Source organism: Cygnus atratus, chromosome 1, assembly GCF_013377495.2.
Source record: "Cygnus atratus isolate AKBS03 ecotype Queensland, Australia chromosome 1, CAtr_DNAZoo_HiC_assembly, whole genome shotgun sequence".
NCBI lineage: Eukaryota > Metazoa > Chordata > Aves > Anseriformes > Anatidae > Cygnus > Cygnus atratus.
The window spans coordinates 57,649,226-57,674,211 of NC_066362.1; the positions used below are offsets into that span (position 1 = coordinate 57,649,226).

At 38.5% G+C, this 24,986-nt stretch overlaps 1 protein-coding gene across 1 annotated transcript in view; it reads right to left on the reverse strand.

Moving 5' to 3' along the window:
• The window catches only part of RFX4 (regulatory factor X4), a 92,323-nt gene that overhangs the window by 12,753 nt on the left and 54,584 nt on the right, over window positions 1-24,986 (reverse strand). Inside the window, exons 11-17 of the mRNA XM_035559166.1 lie at window positions 23,781-23,925; window positions 20,655-20,749; window positions 19,124-19,241; window positions 13,907-14,026; window positions 12,698-12,859; window positions 5,944-6,106; window positions 285-423 (exon numbers count right to left, since the gene is read on the reverse strand). Coding sequence (XP_035415059.1) covers window positions 285-423; window positions 5,944-6,106; window positions 12,698-12,859; window positions 13,907-14,026; window positions 19,124-19,241; window positions 20,655-20,749; window positions 23,781-23,925 — 942 coding nt within the window. The remainder of the gene's footprint in view (window positions 1-284; window positions 424-5,943; window positions 6,107-12,697; window positions 12,860-13,906; window positions 14,027-19,123; window positions 19,242-20,654; window positions 20,750-23,780; window positions 23,926-24,986) is intronic.

Sequence of the window (24,986 nt, forward strand, 5' to 3'; positions counted from 1 at the left end):
TGGAGGAATCTCCTCCTGTTCCCATCTCCTAAGAAACATACAACTAATTATATTCATCTTTGTTTCAGCTATTCCTTAACACAGAAACACGTTCATGATCCATATTGCTGGATTTTAGAGTTTAGTACTCTCCACTAGAATAGAAAGATATGAAGGTAATATTAGAAAATAAAAAAATAGGGACCATCAATGACTGGAGATTATTCGAACAGCTAACAAATTTACAAGTAAAACTTTATTTAAAATGTTGTAGCAAGCATTTTCAAGAAATAAATCCAACTTACCTGTGAAGAGCTTCTGTGGTAAGCCGAGTAATGAAGTGGTCCAGAAATAGCAGTATCATGCGGTAAAGATGGATATTGACTCTGCATTGGATGGGGATGCTGGTTGCTATAGCTACCATAGTTGTAACTTCCTGTGTACCTAAAATTCATTAAAAAAAACACTATTTAGTATGCATAGTAATTATATTCCCGCTAATAATTCTGTAAGTTTTATCAGACATGCAGTTGTACTTTTTTTGCACAGGAGAATGATATCTTAACCTTTTTTTAAAAGATATTTCCCAGCTCAGCTGGCAAGCAGATGTGCCACTTAGTGAAACGTCGTGTTCAACACAAAAACAAATACAGGGACTCAGGATGTTTCCGTGACTAGTTGTAAATTGCAGACTCATTTTTACACTTTCTAAGAATATTTTTCACTTTTATTATTATTTTATTGCCATGTTCTTAGTAAATTGCTATCCATGCTGAGGAAGTATGGCAATATTTAACTTAACTGCACCGTGGAGTTCAGCTGTCTCCCTGCACTGCGATCAGATGTTCCTTTTTTGGGGGAGGGAGAGAGAAGTATTCATTTACATCTGAAGCATACGACATACAGCTTTAGCACAGCTGACTTCAGAACAGAACGGGATTTGAGGTTGGAGAACCTGCCTACTTTCTTTTTTTAATTCCAAACCTTTGTCTTAGTACAGTCAGGGGTAAAGGAGGGAGCAGTTTCCTTAGCTATAGGGTCAGTGCTTGTTGGCCACCGTTATGTAGGTCATTCGGTAGCAAAAGATGAATGGACACTTTCTGCATCCTCCCCATCTCTGTGTAGCCATGTGAATGTTCAATATTAATTCAGCACAGAAATTTAAAGACTCTTAAAATATATGCTAGATTGAAATGAAACACAAAACATAATAAACAAAAAATGCAGAAAACTCATTGTGAGAGAGGGAAGACAGTTATTTGTATGGATTTTACCTTTTTTCTTTTTTTTTTCAAAGTTCAATGTCATTTTTACACTGGGTAGAGTTTAAACTGCTTTGTTATTCCTTTGAACTTATAATGGTATTCTAGAAATACCATGTCAAGTCTTACACCAGGCAAACCAGACAGCTTGAAAATAAGACCAGAGCGCCCCATCTAAAAACTTTTTCAGGACTTAAGATCCTATGTCCATCTTCACTGTTCAACATTTAGCTCTTACACTTATATTGATTTGTGTTTATCTGTATATGTAAGTGGTTTCCACAATTACCTCAAACAAACTGGTGTTCACATGACATGACTTTGATAGGCTCTCTGTGGAGAGTGGGGGAGAGAGAAATGGCTATGCCATGGAGTTGTAGCACACTGTGGTAGGCAGACATCTTGTGTTTTAATTCCTTCAACACAACAGACTGATAAGCACAATTTGTAACAGATGTTTTTGGCACTCACAAGCCTGACATTTCACAGAGCAGCCTTCTCTGGTTGAAGAGACTTGTCTATCTTGTCCCTCCTGTAGTCCAGGAGGCCCTTGGATTCCCAGCTAAAGCCAAGTCCTGTGAAGCAGTGTCTGCACTTCATGCTCTCTCTAGTCATCGAGGATGCTCTGTCCTAGTTTGGAAGATACCGATCTATCTCCTTCATTCAAAACCTCATTGCTTTTTGGCTAAAATGCACAGTTAATTCACTTGAGCATTGAGTTATAAACTTTCTTATTCTGGTTTTTGTCTGGTACTTTTGGTCCAGGAATTTCCCTCTTTCTCTATTCAGCTGCAGGAGAGAATACTGAAGGACATGAGAAGGAGATGACCATACTCTTTCAAGACTAGTATTTTCCTGCCTATCTGAAACTGCTTGGCTGGGGAACTCTAATTCTCTCTAAGATGAAAGTGCACCTGAAAAATCCCCCCAAAATATTTCTGCCGATTACCAGGTCTTACAGTGACTTTTGAACAACATCTGCAGTCATTGAGTAATGGGGATAATAAACTGACGGGGTTTCTTAGGGGAAGTCCAGATGGGAACTGGCAGTTACTCTAGAGTCTAGCAGACCTAGATATGATCCAGAAAAAAATGGTCAGTTGATCATTTGTACAGTACAGGGAATAATGCAAAGTCCTGCATCTGGGATGGCATAACTCCTGCAGTGGTACAGGTCGGGGCCATTTGGAGATAAAGCAGCATTGCTGAAAATTGCCTGCAAGTTCTGATGGACAAAAAGTTGAATGTGCGTCACCAGTATGCCCTGGCAATGAAGAAGGCCAAGTACATACTGGGCTGTATTATCAGGACTGTAGACAGCAAGCCTAAAAAGTGATTATTCCCCTCTAGCGCTTGAGAAGCCTGAGTACCGTGTCTTGTTTGGGGCTCTCCACCGTGAAAAGGACATTGACATACTGGAGCAAGTCCAGTGGAGGCCATCAAGACAGATAGGGGACTGGAGCACATGGTCTACAAGAAGAGAACTGTGTTTATCCAGTCTTAAGAACAGAGGCAAAGGGATGATCTACGACTATCTAACAGGAAGGAATATAGCAACTAGAGACAGGCTCTTCTCAGAGGTGCACAGTGTGATAGGATGAAATGCAACGGACACAAGATGGAACAAGGGAAATCCCAGTTAAAGGACTTCTTTTTCCTATTAATACTATAGATCTTCCATTTACTGTCCTGATTTCCCATACGTGTGGAGAGTACCATTGTGGATTTAGAAGATCTGGCGTAAGCTAGAGTAGGTTATGAACTCTGTGTTCTTCCCTAATTTCACAAATATACACTAGTATTGCTTCTTATAGGTCTTGTTTTAATAATGGAAAACAGATCACATAGCCCTTTCTTCATTTCTGTTAATATGTAATTGGTCTTAATCAATTTTATTTTATTTTTTAATTTTACAGGGAACAGTTTTTATCATTGAATTTACATTTTATCTTCTACAACTGGCCAGAAGTACAGATAAAATATTTGTACAAATCAGTCCAACAGTCTATATTTATCTGTCTTGGGAGCTTGGAGGGCTTTACATTGTTCCAAGACCTCAGTTCTTAAAATATCTTTACATTGTGGAATACCGTCATATAAAGTGCTCTGATCTTTTAGGTATTCTCTTTCTATCTCAAGATGCTCTGGAGGCTATATATTTTAAATAGGATCACCTTTAGTGTGCAAGACTGGTAGGAGCCCCTGCAGAACTGCTGTTAGAATGCTTTCAGGTATGCTGGGTGGCCAAGAATCTGCATTTGGTGTGAAATTCACCTGCAGCAGGCATGGCTCACGGCCTGCACACTGCATATGCTCTCTGCCTGCTCATCTACATGGGAGTGAGGTTCAGTCTTTGTGGCTATGACAGCTGCTCACTCTATTTATCTCTTCTCAAGAAACCTTGACATCTTACTCCAGACTTTGATCTTCTTTCTCTGTTTCTTTCCAGGGCAGTCAACTGAATGTTGCATACACGGTCTCTTATTTTTTTTCCCTTCTGTTTGAATCTGTGACTGTATCTTCCAAAAGAACCGTGCAGTTTTGGGCTTCCAAACACTATGGGTGAAGTTACTGCATTTCTGTGCAGGCCTTTCTTCAGGAACATGTCTCTATTAGCATATCACATCAGACTTGAATCTTATAAAAACTAATATACCAATGTGCTGTTTTTGCTGCAGATCCACAATAAGTATGTGTTGTAATTATTCAGAAAAATGTTAATAGTACTGCTATAAATAGAGCAAATAATACCAGGAAATCTTTGTGGTAGCTGCCATGTACACATCGATTAACAGAGAGGTCCCATTGCTTCATTTAAAAAGACAGTTCCAGGCAAGAAGGCAGATACCACCAAAATGTTTCGAAGCATCACCAATATGTTTCTACACGTATCCCATGTAAATCCAAACTGCGAAAGAAGTCAGATTATAGAAGTCTTTGTTGCCTTTCAGAAACATTGATTCACTCACATAAAGAGTTTCCTCAAATCACCTTCCAGAGGCAAGAGATTCCATTAGTAACAATGAATAGTCATGTGTGCATATATATATGTATTTATAGATATATTCACTGCCTTACCATGGTTTGTTCTAGTTATTGCATCCTGTCAGCTCACAAAACTCCCTGCTACTCTATTTCTGACTCCATGAAGCAGTCATATTGCTGGATATCCAGGTTTTTCCGGGAAAGGCTTAACAGTAACATTCAGGCAGAAATCCAAACCTTCTCTCCTTCCAAGAGAGAAGGAGATGGAAGGTTCAAATTAATCTCTACTATCCTTCCAAAGAGTGAGCAATTTTCCAATCTGAGAAAGCACTTCTGCAAGGGTAATGAGTATGCAATGAGACTGAGGAAATCAGGAACATCTTTTGAATGTCTTGCTTCACGTCAGCATCTGGGCTCTTGCTAATCTTGTTATGTTCCTGGAGCCCTTGTCCAGTGATGATTTTGTGATTGTTTCTCTTTAGATATGGTTATCTGTGAGTTATACATTCACTGAAATGAGACAGCACAGAAGTGCTGTGTAGTGAAAAGAGCAGAGAGACTTTTGTCTGAGTGTCTGAAGTTTGCCAAGATCAAATAATGTTAAACAAATTTCAGCTTGTAATTATTTTAATTCAGTGCCTCAAGCAAATTTTGGTGATGGAGATGAGATTAGAATGCTGTAGTGAAAATGTGGCTATTTTTCCAAACTTTGGACATTTTTGATTTGCAGGTCAAACAGTAGTCATAGAATCATAAAGGCTGCAAGGGCCCTCTGGAGATCATCTAGTGTAAGCCCCCTGCTCAAAGCAGGGTCTGCTAGATCAGGCTGCCAAGGATTAGGACCAGATGGGTTTTGCATATCAGCAAGGATGGACACTCCATAGCCTATCTGGGCAACCTATTCCAGTGTTTGATCACATTTACATTAAAACGAGTTGTTTGTTGTTTGCATGTTGTTGTGTTGATTTGTTTGTTTGTTTTAGTTTAAACAGAATTTCTGGTATTTCAATTTATACCCATGCCTTCTGTCCTGTCACTTGGATACCACTGAGAAGAAGCTGTCTCCATTTTCTTTACATCCTTCATGACATGTTTATACACCGTGATAAGACCCTCCCTGAGCCTCCTCTTCTTGAGGCTAAACAACCCCAGCTCTCTTAGTCTCTGCTTCTTTCCTAGCTGTTCCACTTCCTTAATCATGTTAGTGGCCCTTTTCTGGACTCCTTATGGCCCTGTCTTTCTTACAGAGGGGAACCCAGAACTGGATCTACTGCTCCAGATGTGGTCTCAGCTGTGCTGTGCAGAGGAAAACAATAACTTCTCCTGAGACATGGTATAGAAAGGCTGTTCTTTGGACACATCTAGCCTTTGGGATAAAAGAAGGCATGGGAAAACAGAAATCAGAGATAGGAAGAAATCTGCCAAAGCCTTCTCTTTTATGAAGTCTTATCCAGGCCTACTGTGTTTTGAAATAGAATTTAATAAGATTATAAAACTGAGACATAATATAACCATACCGCAAAAACAACAGCCAAAGAATAATGACACCAGCATCTTTGCAATACAGACATACTACATCAAGAAACAGATTTCATTGCATTTCCTATAAAAACCAACCAACCACCACCACCACCACCACCACCAAAACCAAAACCAGCTAAGCTTAGGTTCATCCAAAACACACACCAAACAAACAAGACACTGGGAACTGACTTACCCGTGTTCTTCTCGGTGGGGATAAACAGGTATCCGGTGTGTGACAGATGACGATGGTACGTGTGGACTTCTCATGCAGGGCAGCTGTTGGGTGTTTTCAGCAGGCGACCCAGCAGCTGTTGTCACAGTGTAGGTTAGTGACCACGTATAGGATTGCATAGCCCCTATAGACAAACAAGCATTAAAGGAACACAGCTAAAATAGGCTGTCGTTCATAGAGGTATTATGCTTTGAGACAGTTATTGGAAAACAACCTACTAAGCACTGATAATGGAAACAGCATCCAGCAAAGTGAACAAAATGCTCATGTCTGAGGCATAAATAAAAGCAGAAATTATCAGCTGCAGTGCACAAAGATCCAGAGGTAAGAAACATATCTTGAGTATCTCAGACTGTGAAATTTCAGTGTGGCATTATAACTCAAGGCTATCATCTCTCAGAAAAAACTGGGATGGGACTTAGTAATGGAGGAACACCAATTCTAATACTTCTTAGGCATGATGCACCAACCCCTGAGGTCCCTCTCACATGGAGTGGGCTGCTGGCCTGTTTAGCTCACAGGCTGATCAGGCCTGGAGCAAAGCAGAAATTATGACCAGAACAATGAAGGACTGGAAAAAGATGGGTGTTATGCAAGAAAATTTCTTGGATCCTTTTGCAGTTTGCCTCTCTATTCCACCCAACTAGGTACCAGCTTTTGTAGTGGAAACACAGCAGTAGATCTCTAATTATAAAAAAATATATATGGATAGCAATAGTCTAGCCATTTTCATCCTGCCAATAATGTTTCTTTCGTCTTTAGATGCGGCAGGGACTGAAATTATTTTTTATGTAGAGCATTTGCGGGAAAAGCAGAGCAAAGAAGTGGGTTTTCCATTTTGCTTGAAAGGTGCTGAGTTTTTTAATCATCCTGATCCCTTCCAGGCAGGAACTCCAGATTCATGAGCCAGCTGCTGAGAAACCTTTGTCCTTTGCACACACCCCTTTCACTCAGGAGGCTGACAGATCCATTGTTCCAGTATAACACAGCTCTTGCTGGAGGTCATGACCATACTGGCTGAGATTACCCTGCAAATGAGGACCAGAACACTGAATTTAACCCAATCCGAACAGTAGTTTGGGGTCTCTGGGCACTCTTGACTCTTTTTCAGTAGCTAAAAGGAATTACAGGAGGTGACTCGGTTTTTCAGTGTGGATTCTAGGGACTTCCTGTAGTATGAAAGGGCCTAAATCCAAGAGGGAAATGACTGTGTTACTAGGTCCATGCCCACTTCATGGCTTTGTAGAATGAAAAACTATCTCAGATATGCATAATTTTCTGTGTGTGTGTGTGATTTTTATTTAGCAACATGAGATAAATAATGTTTTTGAAATGGGAAATGCTTAATTCTGAGTCTGACCAAAGCCATTCTGAGCTTCACATGGCAAGATGTGATCTGGGGCTCCTGTAGTAGAGACATCCTTGAATGCGTTATGGCCAAGGATATTTGTGGTAGGCCTGTTTTCACATCTGCATTTTCTGTCACTGACTTCTGAATCTTCAGACCTTCACCTCTCCCCTTTTGAGCATGATGGAGATCCCTGAGACCAAAGTGGATCCATAACCAATTGAGCTAGTGCATCACTGCTACTGTGGCCATAAGCAGTCATGGTTCCTTGACCTGCGGAAAAGTGTTTAAGAAAGTCTGCCTTCAATAGAAAATACAGTTTATGTGGAGGGGGCCAAAACTTATGCAGTCACCAAACAGTTTCATTTGAAAACAAAGGAAGAACTGATTTGAAAATTTCAACAACATGTTGCAGGAAATTTTGGTGAAACATTTCAATTTCAAAAGGTCAGCATATTTTCCTAGTGTTATTTTTCAAAAGAAATTTTGAAACTTTGTTTCAAAACAGGCCAAAATTCAAACAGAAATTAAGAAAAAAAAAGAGAGAGAAAAGAAAGAAGGAAAAAAGATTGTGAAAAAAAATCAAATATTTATTTTTAGTTAAAATTCTGTTTTTCCTCTCACTTTTTAAATTCACCATAAAATAAAAGTTTTGCTTTGAACAATAAAAAATTGCCCATTGAGACAAAAAAAACAACAACAACTACTCATTACCTTCCTAGCTCTAATAAGAAGCAGTAACAGGGCTGAAATATCTTCTGCATTTTACTATATATGGTTAATTTGTCCGTCCCCAGCCATTGTGGCAGCCTCTTTTTCTTTTATTGAAAAATAGTTGTGATCTTATCTCAGTCTGACGAAAATGAGTCAGTCCAGGACAGCAAGTTGTTTCTTGTACTCTCTGTGGAAAGTCAGGCTCCTTGGATGAAAGGACCTGGCCACTCCTGACATTGAAGTCTAACTGGCAGCTACCTCTGTTCAATTTTAAAATAAACGTTTAGCTTGTAGCATACGTTGTGCCTGTCCAGACAACACAGAAATAAAGAATAGGTCTCGCACTATGTGAGTATCTGTGTTTAATTCTCCTAACCAAGGATCATCCCAGGTACTATCAGATAGTACCTCACATGGCTGCTCTAGGAAATAATCACTTTCTTTTGGATGTTGTGGATTAGAAACAAACGTGTTGGGCTTTACCCTGGATTTACAGAGTGACAGAATGCTGTTCAAACAGTTTTCTTAGGACAGTCTCAGGGATCTACAGTCACCTCACTTCTCTGTCTTCGGAAGGCAAATGGAAGGGATGCCATTGTTTTCAGAGTGACCTAGTCATAGAGAGGGAGTGGAAGGCCAGAAGATGACAATAGATTCAGCGACTTCATGTATAGGTATGTATAGGTCAGCCAGGATACTGCCAACATTATGGTGGGTGGAAAAAAAGAAATAAGGTAAGTCACAGATTTTCTTAGTTAGCTTTCTAATACCCGTATATGTCCCAGGCCTATATGATTCATTTCCTCAGCTGGCTGCAGAACTGAACTCCAGGAGATGAAGTCTCTGTTAGATATGACTGAACCCAACTGAACTGCATTCTGAAATAAGCAAAAACAATAGCGGTTGAGCAACATTTTGTTCTGCTTTTTGTTTTGAACATGCAGGGTTTGATTAAAATAGGGAAGTTCATTTATTATCACTCCTTTCTCTTTTCTCTTTTAAAGATAAATTTGATTTTCAGGATACTAACCAAGAAGCCATGTGACCTGTAGTAGAGCCAAGTGAAAATGGAACAGTCCAACAAGAGAGCTGGTGTCATTGGTGCCATACCAAAGCAAAAAGAATCAAAAGTTACTTTGTGATGCTGCATTTTGTATCTGCTGTATGCTGGAGAAAATGACCACCCAGATCCAAGAAAGATACTCACACCACTGTGTATTACATCTGATAGTATGCACCACTGTCAACCTCAAGTAACCAAAAATCATGAGTCAGACCCCCATGCTGGTTCAGCTATCACATTTAGAAAAATCCCCAAACCTTCCACTGGGAAGGGGAGAACCACCTTTTGAAACTGGAAGCTGACTTTTATGAGCAGTTATGAGAATTAAACTCTTATTCTTGAACAAGAGCTGATATTCTCATATACTCGTATGAGTCCAGGAGCTGGAACTTCACAAAAATACAGAATGTCATCGTACTCACACACATAAATATGAGAGCTCTGTGCAAGTATCTCCTATGGCAGATTCTCAAATTTTATTACCTAGCTGAGACCTGGAAAAACAGTGACCTTAAATGACCTGAAAATTTATTTCAGACATGCATTTATTGAAACTGAACAGTAAACTGCATAGATTAGTTAACTATTGTATTAGGAACTACTTACAATTCAGAGTTCATTTCAGGTTGTCCAAAAACCATTGCATTAGCAAATAAGTAATCAGCTTCAAAAGGGGCTTTAAAGGAGAACAGTATAGTCTGCCATATAGCTTTCACTTTTATTACAATATTGTTCCAGTTTGAACAATCATTAATCTGGCCATTGTGATTTAGAAAGGATAAAGACTAATTATCCTTTTAAATGTCTAGTAACTTAACAGAAAGTTTTAAATAAAATGTTAGCTGAGCCATGCCAGATGTTCTAACGCAGAATGCTATAAATAGGATTTACCTCTCTTTTGCTTAGTATCATGTAATTGCAACAGTTTAGTTTGCTGGTTTTGTGCTGACCATTGAGTGAAGGCAAAAAGCCTAAAATACAAGTTTAATAGTTAACTTTTATTGCTAATACCACAAGCAAAAAAAAGCTAATGATGCCTTAGATTAGGGAACTGAGAGCTAGTGATAACCAATGGGACTAGTTCTCAAGATTTGCAAAGCATTTTCAGAGTTTTATATTTACCTCATAAAAGATGTTTAAGAAAATCAGTAGAGTCCTTTAAATGTCTCTCCAGAACAGACGTTCCTGTTCCAAAATATTCTATATATGAATTCCACAAATCTGTACATGGAATAGTTTAGTTATATAAAATACATCTTCAGCACTCCCATTTTTAAATGTGGCAATTTCCTATAGCTGAAACGTGGTTGCATTACTTTATGTGAATGAACTCTGTGTTCCATAGTGTAATGGTTAGCAAACTGAAAAGGTGATCAGTTCATCTATGTGATAAACATGGGAAATTAAAGTATTGCTAATTGCCCAAATTAAGACCAGAGAATATCCACACACTTGTATATAACCTTAACCAGACCACTTCTGGCATTGATAAATTTGGCTTGTGCTAGGCAAAGTTGACTTTCACGTTGGCAAAAATGAGACTGCACCAGCCCTTAAGAATAAAATCCAATACAAGCAAACAAAGGTTTTTAAAACAACCTAAAACTGAGAAGCTGGAAAAAACTGAGACCTAAATTAATCAGAAATAGCTTTCTTGCCTAAGAAGTTCTGCTATGGGAACAACTACGTCAAGTTCTACTGCCTGTAATGTGGGAGTAAGTCCTTCAACCATTGCACCCAAGTGATCCTGTTTCTGGCTTGAGACTTCACACCAGCAGACCTTGGCCTTGCCAGGACAAACAAAATGAGAGAGAGAGAGAGAAAGAGAGAATAAAATAGACTATAATAAAGTAAGATACAACATGAAAACAAAAAGGAATTATTTTTGTAATGTTTATGCGAGTCCATTCCCTTGGATTACTGGTGGGATTCACGGAGGATTCACCTAAGATTCACGCAGTTCCCAGGTCTGCCCTGATCTGAACTTAAGTCAAGAATGCAAGCTGGAAGCTCAGACATCTGACAAGTAGGCTATTACTTAAGTATGGAATAAGATTTGTGTTAATAGTTCTGATAGCCACATAGAGTTACAGTCTCTGCAGCCTGAACAGAAGTCCTTCAAATCTCCATTCCTGTCACTGTCACTGGAGAGCACACAATTTCCAGCTTTTCAATCTTTTACTTCTGGGTAAAGTTCCGCATCATTGTAAGTCTCGGTTACAACATCATGATGATCCCATAGGGCCACAATGGCCACAGGGCAAGTTACTCACAAAGCCATCATTTCAAGACTCAAACATACACACCGCCTCCAGCATTGCCTGATCCAAAGCAGTGAGCTCACCTGCCATGTCTAGGAATCATATGGCTCTATTGTCTATCCGTTCTGGGGTTAATATCATCCTTTTTCCTTCCTAAATGTACTATAGTCTCCAACAGTGAGAAAACCTTAAGTTTCCACGTAGAGATAAATGTTCTTAAATCACTTTCCACCACAACTATGCATTGTGATTCCCATGGTGCCTTTTAAAACAGGACAAACATTTGTCAGAAAGATTTATTAGTCTTTTGGCAACCGCCAGATTCTCCAGCGTGGTAAATCATCACTTTCTGACATTCTTTCAAGAAGGTTTTGTAACTTTTCTAATACGTCACAAAAGTGATAGCTTCCACATTCTGATTATACACTCATTTCACTAAGGAGCAGCAAAGCTGGAATTTTACTGCCTGGAATGCCTTTTGAAAGTCATTCACACTTCTGCCTTCCTTAACTCATTTTAATGAATTAAGAAAATGCAGCCGTTTGATCATACAGATGGACTGGCTTGCCCACATCCAAAAGGTGGAGCTTTACATTAGTGTACAGAGGATTGTATGTACCCCATACATACAGACCAATCAACAAACCATGTGTGGGCATGCTTTTGCATTTAGTGTTTTCTGGTAATCCTACCCACAAGTTGAATATCTTTAAGTATGCATTTTTAAATCTGTGGGCCCACCAGAATGGAACTGAAAACAGGCTTCAGGCATCCAGTTCCTAATCTCTGATGTTGAAAGTTACCAACAATGTGTAAAACATTCCCAAGAGAAACTTGTGCAGATATTTAAGAAATGTTAGGGTCTCAAATATGTCGAAAGATATCCAATTCCCATTTTACCCACTGGGAATTATGTGGTTCAGAGATTGATTGCCCTTAAAGTCATTGAAGATGCTCAAAAGTGCTATATTCATAAATATTTTTTGTCAGGGCATTACTAGAAATATGATCAATTGAACTGATTTTAAAAAACATTTAGAAATACAGAGACAGGCCTGTTCTGAAGGCCTCCCTAACAGAACCGATTCTGATCTGCTGAGGTCTGGGATCTCCTGTTAGGCCTTTGGACTCCAAGCATCAGATCCTCTTCCTGTAAAACTGCACACGATATTTGGACACAGTGAGAAAGTATAACTGATACTTTAAACAGATTTCTGCTTGGGAAGGCTTCTTATCTCTTGAAAGCCAGCACATTGTGTTGACTTAATTTCAGGTGACTGAGTGCAAAACCCATCTTCAAGCAGATTCAGCTGCCATAAGCCCGCCTACCTGTTGTAGCTGCTATGCCACCATACTCTGGGGACTGATTGCTGACAGGCGAGGGGGCAGAGGGCACTTCCACAGAGGTGACAGATTTAGCTGGGGAGAACGGCACGGGGGAGGGAGTTGGAGGAGCTGGTTCACTCAGAATAATTTCTTCTCGTATTTCTGCTGCAGGGTGAGAGAAAAATCACCAAACAAACACTGTTAAAAGTGAAGTCAAAGAACACTGAGGAACTAAAAAATTATGTGAGCAGTTAGTTTTTTCTTTCTTTCTTTTCTTTTTTTTTAATGCTATATTTCATGAAATTTATTGCAGGACTAACACAGATCTTTGAAAGAAGTACTTCTATAACTTTTAGCATTACCATCGTCAGTTTACCATCATAAGACCTCTTATAGGAAAGTGATATTTTTCCTGATGTACAGGTAGGAAATTTGTGCACAGGCAGCTTAAGGTTTATATCCCTGTGACAAAGAGATTTAACTTGCCAAAAATAAGGGAAATGCAAGGAAGGAAGATGACTGAAGACTTCTCATTATCAGGGGCATCCCTGAGCAGAGAGACTAGAGGCAGACTCTGTTCTGGCAAGTCAGTGTAGAGTAAATAGAGCAGGGCTGAGAGTTTGCCTCTGTACAGGCACTCAGAACTTAAATGTATGAGAAATCAGGGCTTCTTTTTTTTTTCCCCATTTGCTCACTTCTCCCATCTCTCCCTTTTAAGTTTAGATTGGTACAAATCCATACACATACATACACAATATGAGTGAATTTATACATATACATACACAATACATACATACACAATATGAGTGAATTTATTTAGTGTGAAACTAGGGTGAGAGGGAGAGAATCAAGACTGGGTGATCGTCTCACTGATGCGTGATGGTGCATTTCCTCTGAAATGTAAAACAGATTAACTGACGTAAAAGGTTTGGTACAAAAATCCCGTACTGAAACACCAAGTTTGTACTTAGGAATAGCATTTCAGACATCCAGAGTTACATCAAGAAGCATGCAGGCCTCTTTTAGAATGTATTAACTAGGGAGGATCCCCTCATAAATGACGTATTTCAAATCACGATGGAACCAAAAAACAACACTTTGGTCCTAGACAGACCTCACTGGGTTATACGAGGATAGAGAAATAACCTTACATAGAAAACAGTGAATACAGTGGAATAAAACAACAAAAGATGAATAAAAGAACAAACTCACCTGTGCTTCCTTCTCCTTTCATTGCCCTCATTAGCTCATTAGCTCTCTCCTGACAATGGAGTGATTCTAGCAGGTACAATACGTAGTCATCAAACATCAAGTGAATAAGGTGAAAAGACCCTGGTAGTAAAGTGAACAAACAAAAAAGCCATTGACTGTCTCAATACACTCATTAAACCAATGATTACCCTATTCAACACAAAAGGCACTGAGTAGGACTGCCTCAACATAGTACTGCCACTGAAATATGTCTCTTACTCAATGTAAGAGAGGTCAAAGCATACCTGGGCGCTAACAGATTCTGTTCACTCCTGCGCTTATACAGACAGGCTTGTATGACCAACTATTGTAGTTTAGGGTGCAAGGAGGCTGTCTAACTGAGAGCTGGCACTTGATGGGGTCTTCTTTTCCAGCGTACGCATTGAACAATTTAGATGGTTATACTGCAAGTGGAATTATCTCAAGTGGCTGTCCTAGTCACACATTCTGATAAAAATTTTCTGCACTACCTGTGTCATTGGACAAAGAAATGAGAGACTAATCAATAGGAAGGTAGAAACATCCTTCCAGATCTCCTGGTGGTATATCCAATGCATTGGCTGTACTGGATGAGACGCCCATTAACTGTTAAACACAGAGGCAGTAGAAGCAATTGTGGATATCTTAAAGGCAAAGACTTGTGCCAAAGGTTTGCTCTGTCATACTTCTCCTACTACATTATCTTTTCCTATTTGCTAGTTTGGATCATATCAGCAGCATAACATTTGTCCTGTTTCTCTGCTTACCTCTGAATATGCCACGGATATTATCTTTCTTAACTGCCACAACAGGAATTTGAAAAAAAGGGACTAAAAAGAAGTATGGCCAAAACAAAATGTCGGGGATGGAGTCAAAGAACATTTAGAAAATTAATAGTAAAAATACACTATGTTGGTAGTTATCTGCCACAAATCCTCAAGTAAGACTTGAGCATAGATGGAGAACTTGCTAAAGTTATTAGGAGGAAGGTACGGACTAGAGTAATAGGAATAAATTTTAATAGCACACCCTAAGAAGTTCTGTCCTTTGAGATTTATAGAAAAACTTTCTTAAGTTTCTCAGTTACAAATGTTCAAGGACAGAAGAAGTAGTTTGAAAGGCCCTATATCCCTATACAATTCTAGCTGGCAATTCAGCTTTCAAAGCAACTCTGAGCACATTCTTTTTCTTTGTGACCTGGATGGTCTTTGTGTTTCATTCTCTCACTCCACGCCTGCATGGCTTCTGTCGTCACTGATACGAGCAGAACACACACACTGGGAGGAGAACATGAGCCTTTGTGTTCTTGGACAAGGCAGCACAGAAAAAGGACATTCATGATTGCAACACCTTCGCTAGGAGGAGGAAATCTTTGACTGTTGGTGAACCTGAAGCATTCATTTTTTCATTAGTTTCACATACCTATGCAAATCAAAATGGTAACATGTTTCCCCAGCCTTACAAGGATAAATATTGGAGATCCTCTCCTAACTATTGCAGAGATTTAGTTTTGGAAATCTTTTTGGCTAAAAGACTTGTTAAATAAAATCCTATTTAATCTAGCAGTCCTATAAAGACAGCAGACCTGTCTGATCACCCCTCTGCCCTAGGATTTCCCCAACGGAAAACCAGGCTATCAAGAATCTCCACAAAAAGCCTTTTCTGCCTTCAGTTTTTCAGTGGGAGGTCTCTATTGGCTTTAGTGCAGTTACTACTGGTAAGCATTTCCAAGGTAAGAAAACAAGGCCTATAGGCTGCCAAACTTCACATGGCAAGGCTTGGTGTATTTGATGTTTCTCATCAAACTCCTTGCTCATCTTTCATTTAAAAATGAAAGTAAAAGAAAGTTGCTTGTAGTTTCATAAAAACATCAGTGTAAGCTCTGAACACTAAAATGCTAGCAGGCAAATGACAAGAATTCCATGTTTGCTATTAAAAAAAGTCTTTGTTTTGCAGGGGGGTTTAATCTTCAAAGTCTAATTTGAAGACTTGGGGTTGGCAATACTGAATGCAGTATTTAAAAACAATCCAGTGCCCTTGTCACTCTTTTGAATTTCTCTCTTCCTCTCCTATTATTTCTTCCACTGTGTATTTTTAAACTCTGTATAGAGTTTTTGAGCCCAGAATTTGTGTGAAAGACACTAGACAAACAAGTTGTTGGTACTGCATGAATGCAATATTTTTACATTTTTAAATGAGTCAAATGTAATGTAAGCTATAGACCGAAACCAATATCAGGGCATGCATTTCAGCTACACAGTGAATAGCTATTCAGCACGATGTACAATAATTTATTCTGTGTTTGCAAGATACCGTTATTCACATGAAACTGTTTAGCTCTTTCAAGTATATCTTTAAGCACTGAAAAGGATCCAGCTGTGGCTGGTAAAGCTCACACTGCTTTAGGAAGAGGTAAGAAGTCATTCAAGAGACTGCAGTTACAATAATAATAAATAGTGTTTGGCTCTAATTTTCAGAAGGAGTTAACTGAAATCATGGCAATGATTACCCAGTTAATATACAGTAACTATCAACATCTATTAACAGATACAGCAATTACGTGTAAGCAGCAAAAGACCAGTGAGATTTCCAGATCTAGAGAAAATCGTGGAGCTTCTATTACTAATTAGTTACTTTTACACACTGGATGCATTACCCAAACATTGCCACCAACTGTGCCTTTGATATTCATAGACAGGGAGGAGAGGGAGAGGGAGGAGCTTCTTTCTGACAGGGCGTGTTTCAACCTGCCTGTATCACCACACTTAAAAGCTCTGCAGAATTAAATCTCTGTGCTAGCCAGTCCAGTGCCAGATATTCCTCTAATCAAATTTCCCTATAATTCAAAGATGAAAATATAGCATCCTGCATATATAAAGATCACAGTATGTAACACATTATTTTATTATTATTATAAATAACACTGTTAGCATCTATTTATTGAGGTGAGCATCTATAGTCTACTTATTGCCTTAAGTGGAAAAAATTCATAAAAATCAGTTCTCTGAAACTGTTACGTAGTAAAATGGTAAAGGTAGTAAATTTACAATATAGTGAAAATGCAAAACTTTTTATCTAAGGACAAATGTATGTAGATGTATACCTAAAATAGTTCACCTGTGTCTTTGTTTCTCTCTGGAGAACTCACCTAAATTCATATGTTATAGAATGCTATGAGGAACTGTGTTACAATAAGCACAGCAGAGCTACTCTAGCTCTGAGCTGTTTACCTTCAGGGGCTATTCTTTTGGAACTTGCTGGACTCTCATTCGGGAACAATGAGTCAAATGGCCTCACAGTGAAAGTATAGCAGCATTAGTACTAATAAGTATAGTTTTATGTCTGTGGTTAAATAACATTTGGTTCATTTCTGGGGAAATAAGGTAGGGATAGCCCAGGCTTCTTCCTGATAGGATGAGAACATGATACTGGTAACAATCTCCCCTCTGAAAACCTGAAGGGTCAGAGCTCCTTCTGCCTCCACTGGAGTTGGATCTGAGCAGGGGATACACCACTCTGCGGAAATAAGGGTTAGAACAGGGACTGAGCTTGTCATGTCCCATCACCTCCCAGGAGAGAACCCACCTAGCATGCTGCAGACCACTGTGGCTCAACAAATGGTTAAGTGGTTTGTAGGAAGCTTGTAGGTTTGTAGGAGTTTCAACAGGAAAGATTACAAAATCCTCCCACTGGACAAATCCTCTAGCCCTTTGCTTAGAAATCTTGCACTGGCAGTGATTAGCTCAAGACTCTGCTGAGGCAGGTAACAGTGGCCCCAAGCACTACAATATGGCAGATGCAGAACTGTTCTCTTTGACTTTATTTTAAAATAAAAAAATAAAGTTTTTTTTTTAAAATCAATTATTATTTTTTTTAAACTCTTGCTTTGGCTACCAAATTAAAGAGCTGTTATTGGTCCAGTTCTAATTGTAACACCAAATACCCATGAAAAACACATCAGTTAGGACCAGTACACTTTTTCCCTGCCTGTGGTGACATATAAATGTATCAAATTAATGTTCAAAGATGTGTGTCCATATAAGGGGAATTGTGCATTTGTACACACAGTTACACTCACTGAAGCAAAAAGCACTATCAGCTACTTTTATGCCCATGAGAAAAGAAAGCCGCAGTGATTCAAGGAGAAAATGAGTTCGGAATAGATATGACCAGGATACCAGTGCTGAAAACACAATCGAGCAGATGGAAACTGTGATCATCCTGGGGATGCTCGCTAACCTTATGTGTAACAGTGACTGACCAATACCTGCTTAACAAGTTCTTTACAATGGAGAAACTAATGAAAGTAGTTTCAGATTAAAATATAAATACAGATTCTACTGTGAGTTCCTATTTGTGATGATATCTGAATACCATCTAATGACATAAAGGACATCAAAACTCATCTGGCAAAAAAAAAAGCTTGCAATTGTTCAGTACAGTGCCTTTATAAGTTAATTGATTATTAATCTTCTACTAACATATCCTGACAAATATACATTTATAAAAAATATCCCGCATACAAAACCTGGTCGCACATGACTGTAAAAGTTTTCACTCATAACACAACAGCCCATTTTCAATCCCTTCTGCTTTTAGTAAATTTTAAACTGCTTTTTATTATTATTATTTTTAAATGATGCTGTTGGTATCCCAGGATTCAAGGCAAAGCTTTGAAACTATATAGAAAATAGCCTTCATTTTCATTACAAAAGAAAAGTCTATCATCTTTCCATCCTAACTGAAATCCAGTAGAATGGAAGGCAATCTGTCCAGGGGAAAGAAACATGATCAGCTGGCAAAATCTAGTTTAAGAAGCTTTTCAGCCACTTCAGCGCAAAGTCTTAGCATAACATGGTCACAGTGGTTTGAGTAACCTGGCTGACTTTGCACTGAAGTGCATTAAGGAATGCCCCCATAATTGACTTCTCCAGCTGACCTGTGACTGATATCTCCAGCTACTGGCTAACAATAAACAGAAGGAAGTAGTAGTGTTTTCAGCTCCTCTGGCTAGATCTCGAAGAAAGACATCCATCTGAGTATTATTTCCAAACGTCAGTAGCCCCGCCTCTTTTCGAATAGGGCTCTGGACAAGTGAAAACTGGTATGTTTTCACTTAAACTGTACATTAGAAGCCAGGATTTAGGATTTTTTTTTTTTTGTCTGTGACATGTAATTATTACAACAAAATGAAAGTACCAAAGCTGGGTGCACTGTGCAAAGTCATGTCCCGAATCACTCGAGTGCCAAAACAGGACCACATCAGGAGGAACTGCTGAGCTACTTTCTTCAAAGAGCCTTGTCTCTTGGCAGCTACCTGCAAGAAAACAGATATATCTAACATGGAGAAACTTACTTCCATTACCTGATACAGCTGGGTGACGTATCTGTCTTTTTTTAAACTGAAACACTACTTACCAATACCTTCGCATTAAAATAAACACCAAAAAATCAAAAAAAACACACACAGAAAGACAACTTGCAACTGTATATAACCTTCAGAAAGAGGAAAATACAAAGAATTATCCAACACAAGACAGAATTTACTTTATAAAATGAGGCAAGGACTGCCAAAAAATTGCCCCAATCTTCATCTTAACCTAATTACTTACATGATCATTCATAGTCAAGGAAGCAATGTATAATCAAAGTGCTTGGTCTATGCTGAAAACATATATTAAAGTTTACTATTCAATTTTTTTTTTGTTCCTTCTTATTTTTATTTTTGTGAATACACATAATCATTTTACTAGCAAAAATAATTCCCAGAAAGCACACTTCAGGAATCAGCTCCTCAAAGTTTACTTCATAGAGTCACATGCAAGCTAAAGAATTAGGTTTATCCCGTGAGTTAATGAAATTCATGCCAAATTCTTCATGAAATTCAGAATTATAGTCAGAATTTCAAATTGCATTCCACTAATTAAAGAAAAATATTCCCAAACTATCAAAATATTTCAAGTAATCTGGGAAAGTGTCTGTTGTGTATGGTATGATATTTTTCAGCACGGGGAGAGGCAACACATTTAAACATGGATTTTTATTTATTAGTTCTAACAGCGAAATCTGGAATGAAGAGTGTAATTGTAATGGAACATGCTAATACAGACAATAGTTAGCGACAGAAGTTGAAATAGTTGGTAGTATAGTTACATACTCTATGAAACTCTATGATGATGCATGATCACTTTTGAAAATATTCTTAAAAGATTTGTAAGTAGTTTTTTTCATCCAGTTAAGTTAAAATGTATAGCCCAAATCAACTCAAAAAGCAATACAAATACGTTCTTGAATGATAATGTAGACATTCCTCTTTACTTTTGAGTGCACATAAATGAATTAGTTGGCCTAAATATTCTTTTCAGTAAGACCTTAAAAGGACAAGCTAGATTATCATTTCCATTTGTACCACGTAGTTAGAATGGCTCTGAACTCATCTCTCCCTACCCTTGAAATATTGATTTGATTGGAAAGCTTGGCCCTATTCCATTCTTGAATACCGTCTTTTGGGTTGGATAGACAAGCACAATGAACCAAAATCCTGAATGTGAAAAGTTCTCATATTCAGCATGAACACTGGTAAGATTTTATCCACTGCTGCTTTACTACTGCATATTACAGTGCTTGGCTTTCTCTTTTTCTGTTTTTGTTTTTTTTTTTCCTAATAATCTATGACCTGAATAGAGCTCATAAAGTACATCACTGACTCAGGTCCTTACTCCTTACCAACCTTTACAACACATCTGTCCACCATGGAATCCAGCCACTCAATGTACGACTCAATGGGGGACTGCTCCTCCAGAAGGTGATCAAACTCCTGATACACTGGCAGACAAAGAAAAAAACAGCCCACTTCAGTACTTGGATTCCATTTAGAACAAAAGAAAAACAAAATACAAAAAGCTGCCAATAACAACACTTTTATATATATATATATATACATATATATATATATATTTAATGGATTGCTTAGCTGTAACACATATATCTTCCTTGGTGCTGACCCAGTAATCTTTCTAGATCTCCATCTTGCTTCTGCTGAAAATGATAGTCATTAGAAGCGGTATTTAAGTGTGAGCAAATCAGGACCTATTGTTTAAAATTCTTCTTTTGATTTCAGCTTCAGCTGTCTGTGGTGCCCGGAAGTGAAACAGTTATGGTGTTTGCTATGAAGAGTGTGAAGCTAGGCCTTGACCCTGGTGATGAAAAAAGGTCATGCATGAAATTGATTTAGAAATGCATAAAGAATCTTCTAAGCATCAAGTGGATGAGTATTGTTGATAGTGCTCTCATCTGTATAAAGCTTTAGTTGCAAAAACATGATTTAACTGCTGCAAATCATCTATTTGCAATGCCAGACACACACACAAAGAAGTGCCATAAACTTCTACTTCTTCAAAACAAATTGCTACCAATGCACAAATGCTATCACGAAGAGTTTAAAAAAGCAACCTGAATACTTTTTAACCTCTATCAAGTACACATATTCATATTTTAATACAGAAAGTGAAAAACAATCAAGTCATTCAACTGCAGCTCTTAAAACCGCAAGCCTCTAGTTTATTTATGAGAATCAATGACTAGAAGACAAAGAATCATGTGCTCTGACACCTTAAGAAACTTCTTCAACTCAGCTAAAATAAAAGGCTCAGTAAATCAAGAAGAAAGATACTTTCTACCTGCTGTGTCACAGGATGATCTCAATGTGCTATGCATTTCCATTTATGCTTAATTATAAATAACAGGAGGGAGGAATTTCCCACCATAGGAAGCAGATGGGGGGAGGTGGAGGAGACAAAGTTTAAAGGTGATAACTAGAGAACTGAGCCAGAGAGACTGAGATTAATGCAAAGAACAAGCTCCCTGGTCTAAATGGAGAAATAGCATCCCAAGATGAATTAGCAAGATGAGCAGGAAAGCAGTTGCTTTTCAGCTGATTAAAAACTTTGTTTAACTTTGTGTTGCAAAGGCTGGATGGTCAGAAACGTTAGTCATGGAAGAAGGGAAACAGTGATGTTTGGGCCACCTTTATCTTGTTTTGTTGTTTTATTGAACAGGCAGCCTCTCTTTTTCAGGATAAGATCTCAGAGAAATTCAGATGTTGTCTTCTTACCTGAGTGTTTGGCTGGACAAAAACTGCCTGATACAACAGATGAAGTAATTCATATGCTGTGCAAAGAGGGGAGCAAGAGTGGAAAATGCGGGAGCATTGCAACCATGGAGCAATGCAACTGTGTACATTGACCTGTTTGAGAGAAGTAACTGTTTTAGCCTTTAGTGATTGTTAAAAATACTTCGTCAGGATCTGAGAAAGGGGGAAATAAAGGAGAAGCCATGTCAGAGACATCTACTGTAGCTGAGTAGGGAAGAGCTTATCTTCTACTCAATTATTTTTCTCTGTTTCTCTCTAACTTTACTTATAGGCTTATGAACATTTTTTTTCCAGTTGTAGTAGCTGGAAATTGTACTTTCTTGGTTATTAATACCATGAACATGAAAAAGGGCCTTATTCCATGTCATCAGTCACAAAAAGCGCAACCTTTGAGAAGATATTTGGCCAAGTAGAATATACATCAAAGATGGGGGGGAAATCAAGATTTAGAATAAGCTCTATACATATCTGCACATCCCAGTGGAATCCCAACTCATGTTGAACATGCATATTTAGGTTACCATTTCTGGGAGCTTCTTACTTTGCTTACTGGAATATGTGGACCTAAAATATGGAAAAACACATGTTCAAATCCATTTGCATTCTGGAAAATTCCATTTGATTTGATGACACAAGTTCATATTTAAATATTCAGCACATATATAAAAAGCTTTCCTAAACAATGAGGATTTTTTGAATGAGAGACAGGACTGTTGCTGCTACTAGGGATTATAACTTTGAGAATTTATTATTTTTTGGTCAGTGGGCAGATGTTGGGTAGATACTGAGCATATAACAGATGACAGAAGGATGCAGCAAGCTTCTGGACTCCGGTCTTGCTGTGTGTTACCTCCCCTGTTGCCATGTCAAGCTTCTGTCTGCTAAGAAGGGAAGAGGACCATGTGAGGAGGTGAATTGAGGGTTAAGAAGGACAGGTAAGAGTACCAAGCACATCTCACTAGAAAACTAGCAAAGAATGCAAGGCCAATCCCTAAACTGGAGAGAAGGCTTCTAGTGATAGCATTGAAAGACGAGAGGGGTGTGGGAGAAGAGCCAATGTCAACCTTGCAGTGCCCAGTGTACAAAATAAGATCTTTGAAATCAATTTGCCAACATCTCCAAAGTCACTTTTCAGTTCATGCCCTTCACTATATTAAGCAGAATCTAAATTTGCCAATGAGCTTGCTCAATACAGGACTTCTATTTATTCATAAAAGTTCAGGAAGAAAGCTTCACCCCATTAAATTATCTTGTTTATGAAAATATTGTGTAAAATGGAGCTGTTTATAAATAAAAGTTTACGAGGGACCCAAATACACAACCACTTTGGTGTCAAAGGCTTTCAAAAGACAACTCACCCAAAATTTTACAGCAGGGAAGACTGACTTCATCAGATCCCATGGTTAATGCATAGAAATACTTTGCTCAAGTCCATGGGAAAAAAAACTGAATTTTTGTGCATGTCCTGTGTCACTGGTTGTTACAGATGGTAGAAAGAAACTTTGTAATGGAGGATTGCACAGATCTATGCCTTGAAATATAAGATCTTGACAGGGCTTTGCCTTATATTTTGTTAAATGCCTCCTTATTTATCCTAAGACTTCAAGCAAACCAATGGGTGCAGAAACAACATTACTTCCACTGAGCTTTTTTAGCAACAGGAAACTAAGTTCACCTGGCTTTATTTGAGGGTTTGGCTCTTACATTGTATGATGAGTTTTCTGTGTTCCTCCCGTGAGTCTTCCATAGTATAGAGGGTTTGTTTGGTAATGCTGTTCAGATCCACGTTCCTCCAGTCTTCCAGCATTTGAAACGTGATGTCTGCACTGTGGATCACTGTTCTTGATGCCTGTAATCCAATCCAATCTATTCATTATTTCATGGTTTATTAGATTAAAAAATAAGTGTTACCCCCTTTTACACCTCCTTGGCTAGGTTTGCTAAATTGATTCTCCTCGCAGACCCCCATCCACCAGATTGATATCTTATGGCTGTTACAGGGTCCTCTTACCACAGAGAACTCCCAAGTCATTCTGCCTGTTTTAATCAACTGCAATTATTTTGCTCTCATCCACCACAAACCCAAAAAAGCAACCCTCACCTGGACTCCTCAATCTACAACAGCTCTGTTGGTTTCTTAACCAGCTTCAGTTCAAAACCAACAGGAAAAATCAAGCCAAAACCAAACAAACCCCATACAGTTTTGCAACCTGCCCCCTCCCAGACTATGAAGACTCCCATTCTTCCCTCAGCCACAAGAAAAGGCTGAAGATCGTTTGCCCCTGCGTCAGATCCACCTTTTGTCTGGTTGAGACAGGGTTCTGCTGCTGATAATGGGGAGGATGGGATGGATGATAGGAAAGGAAGTGACACAGAATGCAGAAGCATCTTCCTGTGGGCTTTTTGACTCTCAGAGTTAACTTGGGGTGTTGGATATACCTTTCAAATGTGGATCTTTAAATGTGATAGGGTAAGCAAACTGCTGCTTCAATACATGTATGAAACCTCAACGAACTCAATGCATCCTCCACCCATTTTATACCACACAGAATTTGGCCTCAAGATTTTTTGACAGGTAATTGTAATCTAAACTGACTGGTGAAAAGCAAACACTTCAGGGTATTTTCTTATGTTCACGTGCTATGGTTGCAAGAATATTTCTGTTTAAAATTTCAGTGATTTATTTATTTATTTATTTATTTTACTACTTTCCATCTGATTTATATTATACAACTAGACTTTGAAGTTTTTGTCAGGCATATAGAAATTTTTCTGCTTTGTTAATAGGCCTAACCCAAGCCCTGATGAGACCAATGAAACATCTCTCATTTAATTCATGGTAATGAACCAACTCTTCAAACCAAATTCTAAATTTGTTTCTTAAAATTTTTCTGCTGAATCTAATGATCA